General features: G+C 46.4%; 1 protein-coding gene across 1 annotated transcript in view; it reads right to left on the bottom strand.

Moving 5' to 3' along the window:
* The window catches only part of LOC130102419 (sacsin-like), a 37,111-nt gene that overhangs the window by 14,958 nt on the left and 3,860 nt on the right, over positions 1–18,293 (bottom strand). The window contains exon 4 of the mRNA XM_056268443.1: positions 16,074–16,220. Coding sequence (XP_056124418.1) covers positions 16,074–16,220 — 147 coding nt within the window. The remainder of the gene's footprint in view (positions 1–16,073; positions 16,221–18,293) is intronic.

Here is an 18,293-nt window from a genome sequence, read left to right as displayed (position 1 = left end):
CTGGCAGCAAATAGGCATGTTTTCGCTTCGGAGCCAAGAGCATCTCTTCACTCCACAGCCATTTCTGACTTCACTCTACGAGACTAGCCACTCTCTCCGGTGTTGGTGTGACGGCGATCTGCAGCGAGTTCACATTGCCTGCTGATCTGTGCAGTGATCTGCCAATGTGTGTGATTCTCCCTGCTCGCTTCAACATCGCAGAGTTTTATATCCTCTCACAAAAGAGCTTGCACGCGATACGTCTTTTTAAAGACGGCTCGGCCGTGCATTTCTGGTTGCGGTCGACTCATTTCCGATTTTGATGGGCACATTCTCTGCTCTGCGTGCTTGGGCTTGATCACGCTAGAGCAGCGTTTGTGGATGACTCACGTTCTCCCCGCGGGAACGTGACCATCGCGTCATTACGGTCGAGACTCAATGATCTCGTTAGAGAGAGAGTCCCCTCATCCACACCCCGATTTAACACTCTCCACGTGAGGTGCTCCGTGGACCACGCCCCCCTCTTCAGTGACGCAACCCGCGAGTGTTCAGGGGATTCCCCGGGTCTATTTTCGGATGCCCCGCGGGTTTCCCTTGACGCTCCAGAATCGGATCTGTTGTCCATCGCAGCATCACAGGGCGGGCTAGAACCTTCAGGAAGTGAAGATTCGACAGTGCTGCCACTTTCGGGTGTGCATATGGCATTTGTCGAGTCAGATCCTGAGATGACGGCCATGCTTTCCCGGGCCGCTGCGAGCATCGGACTAGAGTGGAACCTTTCACCCTGTCCGAGCGCTCGCTGCTGGACGATTGGTTTTGGGTGTGGCCGCTGACTCCTGTCGGCGTCCACTCCAATGCCTTTCTTCCCGGATGTGCATCAGGAGATCTCGAAATCCTCGAAGACCCCCATGTCTTCCAGCGATCCCTCGTTGATCTCCTCCGCCCTTCCTTCCCTCGACGGGGCCGCTGCCCATGGGTACACTGGGGTCCCCCCGGTTGAACGCTCTGTTGCGATGCTACTGTGTCCTCAGAGTGCTTCCTCTCGGCGCAATCCTAAGCACCCGTCCAAAGCCTGTAGTTTTTCGTCTACACTTGTGGCGAATTCCTATAGCGCTACAGGACAGGCAGCCGCCTCACTGCATGCCATGGCCATTCTGCTGGTCTACCAGACCCAGATGCTCACGGACATGCACGAGGGCGGGACTGACCCAGGGCTCTTCAATGAGCTGCGCGCCACCTTGCTTTTCCACCTTGCTCTCCGAGCGACGAAAGTGGCCGTACGCTCCCTGGGTCAGGTGATGTCCACCATTCTGTGGCTGAACCTGTCAGATGTGCAGGATGTCGGGCGGACCCATCTGCTTGACACCCCAATTTCCCAGGTCGGCCTCTTCGGCGGTGCGGTTGAGGTCTTTGCCCAACAGTTCTCAACCGCCCACGAGCAGACTGTGGCTTATTCTGCCCCGACGGCCCCGACGTCCGAGCAGATCCCTCGGTCTGCCCACCACCGAAGGCGCCCTCCTTCGGCTCCCACCCCGCCTGTTCACCCGGGCTGGCTCTGGAAGCCGCAGGGGGACGCCACAGCCCTCTCCAGCCCCGCCCCCCGCTATACGCCGGGTTAAGCGGCACTCTTGAGATGGGCTGCTCAGAGATGGGACTCATTTCTTTCCAGGAGCTGGTAGCAGGGCCACTCCTTTCCCTGGTGGAGGGCCGGGGAAGAATCCTTATTCCAGAAAGAACTGACTCTCCCGTCTCTGAGCACACAGAGTTCTCGGACGACACAGTGCGCCGCCCCCGGGGCCGTGCCGCTCTCATCCACCTCTGTCGCCAGACCCCTGGCAGAGCAGACCCCCGTGGAACGTTCGTCCTTCCCTGGTCTCCTCTGTCAGGACGCGGTCTATGACTGTACCCCCACACCGGGCCGCTATGCCGTCCACGTCTGGGTCAGCCATACCACCTCGCTGCTCCACCGACGGAAAGTCTGTGGTTCGCATGACCCCGCTGGTACAGTCCTTTGGAGCCTGGCTAGAGCTTCCCAACCTGTCCCGCTGGGTCGCGCGAACGATCAGGCTCGGCTACGCGATTCAGTTCGCGCGGTCTCCTCCCCGCCTCAGGGGAGTCTGCTCCACTATGGTCGGTAGCAATGCCCCTATCATGAGAGCGGAGGTTGCTACCCTGCTGGCGAAGGGTGCGATCGAGACTGTCCCTCCAGCCGAAATGCCCGTACTTCATTGTCCCGAAGAAAACCGGTGGGTTACGGCCAATCCTGGACCTGCGCGTTCTGAACCGCTCCCTTCACAAGCTGCCGTTCAAGATGCTCACCGCCAAACGCGTTTTCAAATGTGTGCGGCACCAGGATTGGTTTGCAGCGATCGACCTGAAGGACGCCTACTTTCATGTCTCCATCCTCCCTCGACACAGACCGTTCCTGCGGTTTGCTTTCGAGGGGCAGGCATATCAGTACGCAGTTCTCCCATTCGGGCTAGCCCTGTCTCCTCGCGTCTTCACGAAGGTCGTCGAGGCAGCCCTTGTTCCCCTCCGGGAACACGGGGTTCGCATTCTGAATTATCTCGATGACTAGCTAATCCTAGCTCACTCTCGAGATCAGCTTTGCGAACACAGGGACTTGGTGCTCCACCATGTAGGGTCAACTGGGAGAAGAGCAAACTTTGCCCCGTGCAGAGGATCTCTTTTCTCGGTATGGAGATCGACTCGGTTGCCATGTCCGCGCAGCTTACGAGCGAGCGCGCGCAGTCACTGCTGACTAGCCTGAGACAGTTCAAGGGCAAGAGTGCGGTTCCACTGAAACTTTTTCAGAGGCTCCTGGGGCATATGGCATCTGCAGCCGTGGCAACACCGCTCGGATTGCTTCATATGAGACTGCTTCAGCTTAGGCTTCGCGACCAAGTCCCGAGGTGGGCATGGTAACACGGCACTCTCCGAGTACCAGTTACTCCGACCTGCCGTCAGACCTTCACTCCGTGGTCGAACCTCAGTTTTCTACGGGCCGGAGTGCCCCTGGAACGAGCTTCCCGGCATATTGTTGTAACAACAGATGCCTCTACCACGGGCTGGGGTGCCATGTGCAATGGACGTGCTGCCGCGGGCTCCTGGACAGGACCCCACTGCCTATGGCATGTCAATTGCCTCGAGTTGCTGGCTGTACAGCTCGCCCTGCGCCGCTTCCGAGCCGTGCTCAGGGGCCAGCATGTACTAGTCCGATCAGACAATACAGCGACTGTAGCGTACATCAACCATCATGGTGGTCTGCGCTCCCGCCGTATGTCGCAACTCACCCGCCACCTCCTCTTATGGAATCAGAAGCATCTGAGGTCGCTTCGTGCCGTTTATATTCCTGGAGCCCTGAACTGTGCAGACGAGCTCTCATGGTTTCAGCCCCTCCCTGGAGAATGGCGACTCCATCCCCAGTCGGTTCAGCTGATTTGGGACCAGTACGGGGACTCACAGATAGATCTGTTTGCCTCTCACGACTCGACCCATTGCGCCCTGTTTTATTCCCTGACCGAGGGCACGCTCGGCACGGATGCACTGGCGTACAGCTGGCCGCGGGGCCGCAAATATGCGTTCCCCCAGTGAGCCTTCTTGCGCAGACCCTGCGCAAGTTCAGGGAGGACGAGGAGCAGGTCATTCTGGTCGCGCCATACTGGCCCACCCAGACCTGGTTCTCCGAACTCATACTCCTCGCGACAGCACCTCCTTGGCCGATTCCCCTGAGGAAGGACCTCCTCTCTCAGGGACGGGGCACCCTATGGCACCCGCGGCCCAATCTTTGGAACCTCCACGTGTGACTCCTGGACGGGACGAGGCAGGTTGAGTACCCTACCACCAGCAGTGGTGGCTACCATCACTTCCGCTAGAGCGTCATCCACGAGACACGTCTATGCGTTGAAGTGGAACCTCTTCGTCAACTGGTGCTCTTCTCTCCGAGAAGACCCCCGGAGATGTTCGATCAGCGTCGTGCTTTCCTTCCTTCAAGATGGGTTGGAGCGAAGGCTGTCTCCCTCCACCCTCAAGGTCTATGTCGTCGCTATTGCCGCACAGCATGATCTTATAGAAGGTAAGTCGGTGGGGAAGCACGACCTGATCGTCAGGTTCCTGAGAGGAGCGAGGAGACTGAATACTCCTCGCCCTCCTCTCGTACCCTCTTGGGACCTCGCAGTGGTCTTAACTGCCCTGCGCAGTGCTCCCTTTGAGCCTTTGCAATCGGTCGAGCTTAACTTCCTGTCAATGAAGACAGCGCTTCTGATTGCATTGGCCTTCAAGAGGGTAGGGGACCTGCACGCATTATCCGTTGACGAAGTGTGCCTGGAATTCGGGCCGGCTTACTCTCACGTGATCCTGAGACCCCGGCCTGGATATGTGCCCAAGGTTCCTACCACTCCCTTCCGGGACCAGGTGGTGAACCTGCAAGCGCTGCCCCTGGAGGAGGCAGACCCAGCCTTGGCACTGCTCTGTCCAATACGTGCTCTCCGCATCTATGTAGACAGAACGCAGTGTTTCAGGACCTCAGACCAGCTCTCTGTCTGTTATGGTGGGAAGCTGAAGGGAAAGGCTCTCTCCAAGCAAAGGTTGTCTCACTGGATAGTTTGGCATACCAGCAGCAAGGTCGACCGTGCCCCCTTGGTGTGACCGCCCACTCCACCCGGAGTGTGGCGTCCTCTTGGGCTCTAGCGCATGGCGCCTCGCTAACAGACATCTGCAGAGCTGCAGGCTAGGCGACACCCAACACATTCGCCAGATTCCACAATCTCCGAGTGGAGCCAGTGTCCTCTCATGTACTCGCTTCAACCAGCTAGTACCGGACCCGCTCAGGTGTCTTCGCTTGCTCGCCATTCCACTCCACGGACTGGATATGTGCGGTATTCTCCTCAGGTGAGCTTCCCGAAAGCCCTGAGTTCCTCCAGCACTCCTGACGTCGGCGCCAGTGTCTATTGCCTGTGCGTCGGCTAGGTGCCTCCCCGTGTGCATGGTCCCTCCCCTGAGTGACCCCCACATGTGTATTTCCACTGTAAGCCTCTCTGAGCATGTGTCTTTCCCTCGGCAAGCCACCTTACCACCCCTGGGGTTGAAATATTCCACCTGCGGCTGGACACCCCAGTGTTCTCCATATGCATCCCTCCGGGTCATGTGTGTATTCTTAAGTCCCCCCCTCTGGGTTGGCAGTAATTGCATATTCCCCTAAAATCTGGGATATGCTCCCCAGTGTACCTTGGTATTCCTGTGCTAAATAGGAGTCCTTCGTCCGTGCTAGTCTCACGACAGGGATCTCAGATTTACGCAGGGCACTGGAAGACAGCTGAGAAGGTGGCATGATTAGACTGGTATCCCCATTCGTCGTCATCCGACGGAACTCGGAGTGACAACGAAAGGGAACGTCTCGGTTACGGATGTAACCCTCGTTCCCTGAGTAGGGAACGGAGACGTTCCGTCTTCCTGCCACTTTCCGCTGTACCGCAGGGATCGCCTGAGCTCAGTCTTGGCTCCTCAGCGAAGAAACATGCCTATTTGCTGCCAGCGTTCTCCTTAAATACCCACGAGGTGAGGCGGAGTTACGCTATGCAAATTCCGCAGACCCATGGCATTTCTTTGCCATTGGCTCGTTTTGTAGTACTCGAAGTCGATAGGCTTCCTAAGCGAAACCCCATTCAACGTCATCCGACGGAACGTCTCCGTTCCCTACTCAGGGAACGAGGGTTACATCCGTAACCGAGACATTTTCTTATATCCTTTAAGTTGCTTTGGTACAAAATATCTAAATTCAACCAGTAACAATGCCTGACAAAAATATGATGAAAAAAAGTGCACTGAACATACATTCATTTCAACATTAACAACTTAAAAAGAAACCTAAAGGGCTTTTTTCGGCTGAACTGAGATTAACAATCCCAATCAATGAATGCAAACCTCCCTGGTTAGAAAAAAAACAGAAATCTCATATCACATGTTATCTTCATTCAGATGTATTGTCTAAACTTAACTAACTGTATCTAATGTTGAACACTGCTCTCTTCTGTGCTTCGTTTCGTAATGGCGTTTAATGTTCCCACTTTTTTACAACTGCAACAGACTCCGAGCAAATGAGACACACCGGCCTCGTACAGCTCGTTGCAGGAAGAATAAATGCGTATTTTCCCACCCAGTCATCTTGGAAAACTCGGTTTTCAGTGTCAACTTTCCTTATGTTTGAGAATGCCATTGTTTTTCACTTACTGAAAGTTTCATCTGTCTGCTCGCCTGCACGTATGACTGCATGTGCAACAGTGAGCATAGTAACTGTAGTATTAACCCGTGGCGCCGTAGGAGCCAAACGGCTCTACTGAGCTGACCTTGTGCCTGATATAAATTTGGTTTTATTAGAAAAAAGCGTTTGGAATTTATTTATTCCATTATGTCAAAAGGGTTTGCGGTCTGGATTTGGACCGGAGTCCGCCAGTTGGCAACCCATGTACTAAAGCAGGGTTCACCAATCTCGGTCCTGGAGGGCCGCTGTCCAGCAGAGTTTAGCTCCAACCCCAATTAAACACACCTGAACCAGCTAATCAAAGTCTCATTAGGCATACTAGAAACTTTCAAACAGGTGTGTTGGAGCTGGTTGGAGCTAAACTCTGCAGGACAGCGGCCCTCCAGGACCGAGATTGGTGAACCCTGTACTAAAGTGTTCTCATCCCCCTTGGAGGCGAAGCTATATGTGAACGATGAACAAATATAGGAAATTCTTCATTAACCTTGGAATGTTAGAGGGTTTGGCCACCCCATTTAAAGAGGCAACGTGTTTTCTTATCTTAAATCGCTGAAGGCAGATATCCACTTCGTTCAGGAAACTTATAGCAGCAGGACAAGAACGTAAGCTTAGGGCATGGATGTCTAAAGTCCAGTTCGGGGGGCCAATTACAGGCCAATGAATTTCAAACGGCCCGTAGCTTGACTATTCAAATAAATTATAGGTGGCCCACCACACATAAGTTACAAATCATGCAGTTTCACAGAGTCAACACAAGCTGACAACACTAGATTTTAGGCTAGGTGTAGCAGTAAACCATGAGTAAAACAACATTTGATAACTGATAAGTGCTGCCATTTCTTTTGCTTATGAGAAACATTAAACGAGCCAAAAGCAGAACGAAACAGCGCTACTCGTCGCTACAGGGAGCCAGAGGACTGCGGTTGAGCCAGAACTAAGGATGAAGGCGGAGCCAGAGGCGCAGACAGGACCTCGTCTGACCAAGGCGAAGCTGGAGTCAGTAAGGACGATGGAGTCAGTAAGGACGTAAGGACGATGGTTTCCAGTGGAGCCGATGTGTCGACAGGCCGAGGTGGAGCGATGGCCACAGATGCTGGAGGCGGAGCCAAGGGATCCTCTGGGCTAGGCAGAGCTGGTGACCTGAGGAACAGAGGCAAATCCTCAATGGATAGTGTAGGAGATGAAGAGGGGCTGAAGGGAACCAGTGGAAGCGAGACGGAGGAACTGCCTATCAGAGGAGCCGGTACTATCAAGCGGAGCCGGTATAAACTCAGTTTGGTCTCAAAGGCGTTTGGATCATCGCCATTTATCTTCATGTCATGTATGCCGTGCTAATTTCTCCTACCTCCAGAAGTCTACTCCATCCAGCTGTGGTGTCTGCCTTGACACAATCAGGTTTGCACATCTGAACACTCGCTCTATAAACAACAAAGCGGCTTTACTTTGTGACATTGTTTTGGACAAAAAACTGGACTTTTTCTGCCTTTGTGAAACGTGGCATCAGCCAAATGACTATTTCAATCTAAATATGTGTGCTCTGCCTGGCTACACTTATCTTGACCGGCCGCGCTCCACCGGTAGAGTGTGCGGTCTTGCTGTCATTTATAGATCTGATGTTGCAGTAACTGAGGTTTCATTGCCTTGCTTTTCATCATTTGAATGCTTGGCCTTTTAGCTGAATGGTCTCTCATCAGTTCTTGTGTTAAATATCTATCGTCCTCCCAAACTAAACTCTAAACTCTGCAGTTTACTGAGTGTTTGACACTTGCCAGTGCACTCTGTCCAGTTACTCTTTTAACTGGTGATTTCAATATTCATGTTGACAATATGGCTTGCAATAATGCTGTGTGCTTCATGGATACACTAGAATGTTTTAATTTCACTCAGCATGTTAACTTTCCGACACACAAATACGGACATATATTAGATCTGGTTTGTACTTCAAGAGTACTTATTGAACAACCTGAGTGCACTGATGTATGTATACGTGATCACAAGCTCCTCACATTCAATCTGACTCCTCCTTCTTTGCAGTCTGTGAAAGAACATGTTATCTGTTTTAGGAAAATCAGTGATATTGATCTTGATCTTCTTAGTCATACTATGGGTGACTTACCAGTTACGGCCTCTATCGACCAGTATAATGCTGCTTTTACATCTATACTGGATGAGTTTGCCACTCTGAAAAAACGTGTTGTTTCTTTTAAGAGATCATCTCCTTGGTATACATCTGAGTTACGCAAATTGAAGGCGATAGGCAGGCAGTTGGAGCGGGAATATAAAAAATCTGGCCTAATAGTTCATAGATCAATGTTTGACCAGCACCAGATTGAGTATCATAACATCTCAAATCCCAGAGTTCTGTTTAGAACAGTCAATAATCTAATTAAACCTCCCAGTAACTTTAACTGTCCTACCATTGAGCAGTGTAACGCATTTCTCAACTCATGCTTCTGAGCTTGTTGAGGTGCATTCTCCTAATCTCTCTGGTCTCGCTTTTTCAAGTTTCAGTGCTGTTGATTTTGATTTTATTTCTAAACTTGTTTTGTCAATGAACTCTACTACTTGAATACTTGATCCACTCCCTACGACTGTTTTGAAAAACTGTCTGCCTGTTATTGTACCCCATTTCACTGTTATTGTAAATGCTTCACTCAATGCAGGGAATGTCTCTTCTGCTCTAAAAATGGCTGCAGTTATGCCAGTTCTTAAAAAGCATGGGAGTGATATCACCGATATGTCAAATTATCGACCCATCTCCAATTTACCTTTCCTGGCAAAAGTGGTTGAGCGTGTGGTTGTTGGCCAACTCCATACTCATCTCTGTACGAATAGCCTATTAGAAACTTTTCAATCTGGGTTTAGATCTGGACACAGTACAGAGACTGCTCTAGTCAGGGTCCTGAATGACCTCCTCGTTATAGCCGACTCTGGGGCTCGTGCCATTATGGTTTTGTTAGACCTTAGTGCTACATTCAATACCATATGTCACAGCATATTATTGTACAGATTGCATATGTGGACTGGTCTGTCTAGAACTGTGTTAGACTGGTTTAAATCTTACCTCTCAGATCGTTTACAATTTGTCTACCTGGGTACTAACAGATCTCAGACTGTGCCTCTGTGTCAGGGTGTCCCTCAGGGGTCAGTTTTGGGTCCTCTTTTATTTAGTGTTTATATGCTGCCTCTTGGGCAGATCATTCAGAAGTATGGCCTGAGCTTTCACTGTTATGCGGACGACACCCAGATTTATGTCAGTTCTCAGCCTGATCTCAACTCTTCCTCTTCAAAACTTTCTGACTGTTTGTTGGAAATTAAAGCGTGGATGAAACTCAACTTTCTACAACTGAACTGCTCCAAAACTGAAATCTTATTAATTGGCACTCCATTTAATGTCAGTAAATGTAAGGTTTTTAAAATTTCAGTAGACAATGCCCAATTGTCCCCTTCTGGCCAGGTGCGTAACTTGGACGTGATTTTTGATGCCCAGCTAACTTTTAATTCACATTTTAAAAACATAACAAATGTTGCTTTTTTCCATCTGAGGAACATTGCGCGTATTAGACCATTTCTCTCTAGGCCTGATGCAGAGAGGCTGATCCATGCCTTCATCACGTCAAGGCTTGATTATTGTAATTCTCTCTTTGCTGGTTTACCAGCAAATTCTATTAAGAGGTTGCAATATACTCTACCGCACGTGTTTTAAATCATACATCCTCACCCCATCACATTATACCCGTGCTCCAGCAACTGCATTGGCTTTCAGTTCAGCCACGTATTGATTTTAAAATTCTGATTTTAACCTATAAAGCAGTACATGGGTTGGCTCCAGATTACATCTGTGATTTGGTTACTCCATCCACTCACTCTCTCCGTTCTGCTGGCTCTCTCTCTCTGTATCAGCCTTGTTGTAAATTGAAAACTATGGGAGAAGAGCCTTTTCCTATAACGCGCCTAAGTTATGGAACACACTACCCGCATCTATTAGGGATGCTGCTTCAGTGGATTGTTTTAAGAAACTTCTTAAGACACATCTTTTTAGTCAAGCTTTTAATTTATAATTGTATTATTTATTTATTTTTTGTATTTTTTGATATTCCTATATTTTTTACTTCCATGTTTGATTATTTTGTTCTGTACATGCTGTAGCGCTTTGAGTCTGAGAAAGGCGCATTACAAATAAAATGTATTATTATTATAATTATTATTATTAAAAACTCCTCTAAATAGCTTCCAGAGGCTTTCTCCATCACATCCACAGTGGGAGGGTAGTGGGTGAGGCTTCCTTCCATCCCTTCAAACTCCACTAATACTCCATCAGCGATCCACATTGTTAATGGCTCGTGCACCTGGTCAGACACTTCAAGGGGCTGATGCTCCGGGGTGATGTCTTTACCCGTCCTCTCAGTAGGCTCGGGCTGCTCATACAACTTTCTCATGCAGCTCACGGTCGATGGATGGCTGGTCTCTGGAGGTTTGTTCTGAGTGGGGCTGGTAAAATACACTCAAAGTTTTTTCAAAAAGAGATGAAGCCGGATCATGGCCTAAGCAATTTTGGGATTCTCTGGGACATTAAAAACTCTTCCAAGCTTTCAGCAACGACTTCTATTACAGTTTTTGCCCGTTGCTTGAACACTATAGACCCATGCTTAGACTAAAGTAAAACAACTTGAAGCTTTTGTTTCCATACCTGAAACACATGTACCCATACCTTAAACAAAAGCGCTGCTTTGCACTCTAGTTGTAATTCTGCAACACATTTACTCCTTTATGCAACACACTTGGTCCTGCATACTACACTCTATTTCATACATAAGACACTTCGTTCAAAAACGAAATCTCAGGGTGCCATTTGGAAAACACATGTATCCAAAATACAAAACACATCGGGTAATTGAAGCCACTCAAATACACACCTGAAGGCACTTACTTGCAAAACTGTACACCACTCAGCCAGCTACAAAAAGAGGAGGAGGAGGAGGAGGAGGTGGAGGAGGTGGAGGTGGTGGTGGTCAAGGTCAAGGTCAAGGTCGAAGAGGCCATGCACGGACCCCTATTTCTGATGATATAAGATATGTCATCAACCATGGCCTGACTATGAGGGAAGCTGGGCAGAGAGTCCACCCACATCTAAGCCGCTTCACAGTGGCATCTGTAATAAGAACATTCCGACTAGAAAACAGGTGTCTTCACCTCTCTACCTTCTACTCTACTCAGATGGTATTTACAGCACTGGACTGTATATCACATTACCACATCACGTGTACAGGGTATTGCAGGGTGCTAATGCTCCTTTTGCAGCCAAAGTGGTAGTTTTTGTGAAACATACCATGATGATTACTTACAGTATATTGAGATGTTTCAGTACAGTGGATGATACAGTATATACAGTAAAGTAATGTAAGAAAAAGAAGCAAACCGATGACAATTTGTGGTTGCTCTGGTCCAGGCCTGGTTCACCAACCACAATCAATTTGAAGTGGTATACTTGCCCCCTTACTCATCATTTTTAAACCCTATAGAGGAATTCTTTCGGCTTGGAGATGGCGTGTATATGACCGCCAACCACATGCCCACATTCCTCTTCTGCAGGCAATGGAAAAGGCCTGCGGTGACATTCAGGTGACAGCAATCCATGGATGGTTTCGACATGCAAGGGGATATTTTCCCCGGTACCTAGCGGGAGAAGACATTGCTTGCGATGTCGATGAGGTCCTGTGGCCAGACCCCAACAGACGACGGAATCCATGAGCCCACGTATCCACAATTGCCATGATTTTCTGTGTTTACAGTAGTGTTTTTTCTATTATTATATACATTTTTTTGCTTTATCTGAATTTATGTTACTGTAATGTACAGTGCTGCAATGTACAATATTGAGTAGGCCTATTTGCTTTTTTGGTTGTTTGAAAATGTGGCTCCTGAAAATATGCCTTCTGAATAAACAGTGCAAATCAAAGACTGCAGTGTTTATATAAAGTAGACTAGTGTGTTCCCCCTGATCTGAAAGTGTATGCATATGATGCAAGTATGTGTCATTTTGTCATCAGAGTTACATTTTGACAAAGGAATGTTAGGTTTTGATAGCAGAGTTTCAATTTGACACAGATGTGAATGGTATATTTCCCAGTGTTGTGTCATGTTTACTTGTGTGTAGAGTTTTGGCACAATGAGCAAAGTTTTGCAAAATGTGTTCAAGCAACGGGCAAAAACTGTAATTGGCAGGATTCTTGCTAAAAAAAAATTTATTCTGAATTGGAAATGTTCAGACTCTCCATGCTTCAAAGCTTGGTTGCGTGAATTGCTTCATGTCATACAGCTGGAATGTATACATTATTCAGAACCCAAATTTCACTGCCAATACATAGCTCCTACATGACGTCACAACATACGGGTATTTGCCGACCCGGCGCCATTGCTGTGGGCAGAACATTAGAAGAAGCTGAAACGAGTTAAACGAAGTGAAATGAGTTTCGTGTTAAAAAGTGAAAATGGTCATCTCCTGCTGGGTCAATGGATGTTCAAATCGTGCCGGAGGTTCAGTTAAATTTGGATTTTACAGTATACCCGTCATTAGACTCCATGAATGTGAGAAGACTAAGGGTGTATTCACACCTGCCTTGTTTGGTTCGATTGAATCGAACTCTAGTTCGTTTCCCCCCTTGGTGCGGACCTTTTGGGCAGGTGTGAATACAGCAATCGAACTCGGGTGCGGACCAAACAACCGAACCGAGACCCAGCTGAAGAGGTGTTCTCGTTACGGTTCCAAACGAACTCTGGTACGGTTCGTTTACGGTGTGAACATGAACCGACCCAATTGCAAGAAAGCACTGCGCCTTTGAGTTAACAGGCTTCCGTAGTCGGAGATTTTGGCATAATGGTTTGTGTTATTGTTGTTCAAGTGCGAAAGAGAATTCCATTCCGGCGCGCTGTCTGGCCACACGATACTGTTGCGCGCCTTTCTGCGCGTCGTGTGTGTGCGTCATTGGAATGAATGAATGAATGAGTGTGTGCATCAGGACATTCACATACAGAGCGTTCTCTTTAGTCTAATCGCGCATAGATGCAAAAAAGCTTTTGCAGTTCATATAATGTAACGATAGTTACAATACAAGGATGATGCTGCGTTAAACTGGACAAACTTAATCGCAAGCGTTAACATTGACAGCACTTGTTAGCAGTATATACAATAAGAATCTCATTATTTGAATGTGTGAACATAGCCCCTCTCTATGAATGAAAACTTTATACCTTATCCGTCTTCTGCGCAGTTTCTTCATATTGCGTTTGTACAGATTTAACACAAAATTAGTAAAATAACAAATATTGCAGTATGAAATATCTCCATGCTGAGCCTTTTTTGCACTTCCTGATTTCCCTAGTTGAGAATCCTTGTCCAATGAATGGACGACCTTAGCACACGTGTGGTTTTGTTTACAAATTTTGGTTCACTTGCAAAAAGAGCAGTGTGAATGCGAACCGTGCCAAAAAAAAATTTATTTGGTCCGGACCAAAGCAAGTGAACTATCGGACTTTCCTGGTGTGAGAACACCCTAAGCTTTTGTCAGAACAACGACGGAGGTTATGGCTGGCGAGGATAAACAGGAAAGAAACTCCCTCAAAACACGCAAGAATTTGTTTGACAAAAGCACAATGTTGTGTTTTATTGCGAGTGTACACAAATATAAGTTAACACTTTGCAGTTTGAATGATGTCCTGAATGAACAAAATGACGAGGTATTAAAAACATACAAAACAACATTGTTTCACTGTTCGATCGCACCTGCGCCTCTCTCTCACTCACTCACTCACTCACACACACACACACTCACACAGACACACACACACACACACACACACACACACACACACACACACACACACACACACACACACACACACACACACACACACACACACACACACACACACACACACACACACACACTCACACACACACACACACACACACACACACACACACACACATTCCAGCATTGCAATCTCAGATTATGTCCCTAAAGAACCCGCGTATAAAGTAGTTCCGCATTACATTAATTAATTTGCACGCGAGTTCTATTTATTTTTATATTCATGCACTGAACCGTGACGCCCGTACCGTGTCGACGGTTCAAGAGTCTCTTTATTATCTCTTTCACTTTGTCTCTTCATGATTTGCGTAACATTATAAACAGAAAGAAATATTCGGAATTTGCTTGTAAAACGTATAACGACATTCTCTGGTAAAACTTTGTAAACACAGCAGCTTATACCATCAAAGATGGCGTCTCCGGGGAGGTCACGTGACATTAATTGGCCTGTGGGAACTATGTATTCCAAACGGTATGGCAGCACTTCCTAGATTTTCTCATGTCTGAATGTTTTCTTCCTGTATTATTGCACTAAACCTGTGGTTATGCTTTGTTTTTGTATGCACATCTCTCCTGTCTCGATTCATTTCTTTTTTCATTTTCTTTTTGTTTGGTATATTACTGTTGCTAAAGTGATTTTGGTTGCATTGTTCGGTCACTCTTGCATTTCTTTTTCTTGGTTTGTATTTGATGCAAAAACTCAAAATAAAATAACTCAAAATGCAAATCTAAACAAATTATACAGAATAAATGGTTGCCCTCTCTGGGAGAAAGTGAGATAGAGAACCATATCATGTATCATATTGTACAATGTTTAAAAGGTTGTTGGGAAGGTCTTCTGTCAGACAATAGAATCTGATAAAAATGCTGGCACAGTTTTATAGTCTTGATGATGCGCTACGCTACACATGCTTCAGACATCGGCGCGCACAAAGCGTTCCTATAGCGCCAAAACCATGACACAGCATCTCTTTTCCTTCTCGGGGAACATAACGTACAAGTAGGTTACGTAACGTAATCCAGAGACGTTTTAAATGTTTCAAGTGAATTTAGGAACCAGAACAAAATTACAATGTACAGTTTTGAGATTTGGTAAATATATGAATATACTTAAATATTTAAGTGTTATTAAATACATGTTATTTTAGTGTTATTTAAAGATTAACTTTAAAGGTTTTTTCACTCAAAAATTAAAATTCTGTCAGTAATTACTCTCCCTCATGTTGTTCCAGCCCGTAAGACTTTCGTTCATCTTCGGGACACAAATTAAGATATTTTTGATTAAATCTGAGAGCTGGATCACTCCTCCATAGGCTTCTAAGGGATCGAAACTGGCCGGCCCAAAAGTTATGAAAGACATCGTTAAAATAGTCCGAGTGACTACAGTGGCTCAATCTTAAGTTTATCAAGCGACGAGAATACTTTTTGTGCGCAAAAAAACACAAAAATAACGACTTTATTCAACTATTCATTTCCTTCTCTGTACGGCCGTGATATTTCACGTAGTGAAACTACGCAAAGCTTTTAGGTTGTATGTCACACACATCACACACGTGACGTGCAACTAAAACTAAAACGCAGTAGTGTGGATGGGGCTTAAAGCTGTCTACTCTTCTGACTCAAATGTATGTACTTTTTCCTCACAAAAAGAGTACATACTTTTAGGGCGTAGAATAAGTAGGCGAATTGAGACGCAGCAATGGTTTACACAGATCTTCTTCTTCACTTGTTTTTTGATGCAGAGATTTTGTACTGTTTCAGACAATACGTAGTAGCACCCCTGCCGTATAACAGTGAAAACTAGGACTTCTGGAAAAACTCAATGGCAGGGAAAGAGTTAACTGGCATATTGTGATGTTAGCGCCACATAAAACAACGAGCGATATTGTAGGATTCAGCAGGCACTTAGAAGAATACCCCAAAAAAGGTTATATGAGCCAATCTGTTAATGTAGTGTATTTCACCTGTAATATGATAAACAGAGTTGAAGCCGATCCCAAATCTCCCGACTTTTGTTGGGTCATCCTGCTTGATGCTTCTGCCAACTCTCTGGATTCCCTCCCAGTCTTCCTCTGTGAAGGCTGCATCATTGAAGGCATAGAGAGCCGGTCCTGCCAGAGCAAAGATGCAAACAGATGATCAGACAAATACTCATGTGTTTGTTATCATACAATAACACACATATCTTAAACGGTTTGTATCTCAGATATCTAAATCCAGGTCAAAATCAAAGTACATACAGTATGGAAGGCATGACTCATTAGTAGGGCTGTAACGATACGCGATATAAAATTGAAATCGCGATACTCAGGTCCACGATCCTGTATCGCGATGTGAGAAGGCAGAATCGCGATCACACCCCTTCCAACTCCCAGAGTTATCCTTCCTGTCCAGAACCAGGGCTCGAATTTCGGCGCGGGTATTGCGCATAATTCTAATCATTCCCGCAGGTCTCCCATTTATAATGCGGGAAATTCCCGCAATCGTAATCCACACAGATAATAAAATAAAATCATTCTTTTAACAACTATCTTCCAGACGCAATTTCACAAACAGCGTGAGTGTTCAGCGGTGCCGCGCGCTCTTCTATCTCTTCTCATAATGTGTTGTGCAAGGCAGCTGGCATCAAGCGCTGCGGCGATAATACACACTCGCGTTTTGGAGTCGGGACCAGGGGCGTTGCTAGACATTAAGCTCTACTGGGGCACAGGCCCCCCATTGTTTGTCTGAGATAGCAAGAGTAACTAAGGAGGGCGGGGCTTACCGATAGGTAAATTACATTTGTTTGTTTCAAAAACACCATGCTGGGTAGAGTAACTTAGGGGGGTTCGGGGACATGCTCCCCCGAGAAAATTTGGATTTCTCGGACCTACATATGTGCATTTTAATTCATTACATTTATATAGCGCTTTTCTAGGCACTCAAAGCGCTTCACATGGAAGGGGGAATCTCCTCAACCACCACCAATGTGCAGCATCCACTTGGATGATGCGACGGCAGCCATATTGCGCCAGAACGCTCACCACACACCAGCTTACTGGTGGAGAGGAGACAGAGTGATGAAGCCAATCAGTGTGTATATATATATATATAGGGATGATTAGGTGATGATTTTAAGGTGTTTGAATGCCAACAAATTGGATAACAATAGCTTTAAAATCATGTTACACGAATTTCTTTTTTCTTTGTGCCATAGAAGGCAACACTGTATGAAAATAGAAAACTTTAGAAAATAGAAAACGGAGAGAAAACTTTCTTGCACATTTGCATTCTTCTACATTACACAATGTTAATGAATAATTAGCCTTTATATTTTTCAAGAATTTACAATTAACATTTCAATAAATCAATAAAGAGTTAATATATACTATATAAAATAAAGAGCATGTATATTCTAAAAGAAAACAAAGTTCCCCAGCCAAGTCCAAACTAAGTTGATTTATTTGTCGAGCATTAAACTGTAGGCTACGGCTACCGCCTATGCTTCATTTTGGCAAAACGGAAGAATCACTTGACTCTGACTCAATTTTACTTTTAAGATTATTTGTATTATTTAGAAACTTTTGTTTCGTCATGTTTTCATATAGCCTACCTCACGTGCCAACCATAGACTGTAAAAAAAGGTGCCAACACCGGACTTCGGTGTGCTCAGATGTGTGCGCGCTGCTGTTGCTAGGAAACACAGACGCGCGCGGATTTCTGTCGCGTGGGTCAGCTTCGGTTTCGGTTAAACTGCGTTGCTTTTACAAGCATTGATTGGTTTATTACTGCGTTGCAAATAGATCATTTCTATTACCCTATAATATAATTTCTATTAAATACACTGACAAATAAAATAAATTGTTAAACTCAAACTTCAGATTTACTGGGGCACAGCAGATTTATACTGGGGCACGTGCCCCAGTAAAATGGGTCTAGCAACGCCCCTGGTCGGGACCATAGACTGTAAGGTCGGGGCATGACGGAATATTCACTTGCACAATCGGGCCAGCAGTGCATCGTGACTGAAGTCTTTTTAAGTCTTACCAAGTCTTACCAGTTTAAACATTCAAGCGATTTTAAACTAATCAGTGCTCGCGCGCTCTCTGAGAGATTATTTTCTATGCGCACATTCATAGAAAATCCGCCTCAAAAACAGCTGGCTAGTAACTATTTTTCGCGGATTATATTGCTTTAGCACGCAA

The sequence above is a fragment of the Rhinichthys klamathensis genome, unplaced genomic scaffold (genome assembly GCF_029890125.1).
Source record: "Rhinichthys klamathensis goyatoka isolate OS25496 unplaced genomic scaffold, OSU_Roscu_1.1 h1tg000272l_1, whole genome shotgun sequence".
In the NCBI taxonomy this organism is placed as follows: domain Eukaryota; kingdom Metazoa; phylum Chordata; class Actinopteri; order Cypriniformes; family Leuciscidae; genus Rhinichthys; species Rhinichthys klamathensis.
This window is presented reverse-complemented; position numbering and strand designations above follow the sequence as displayed.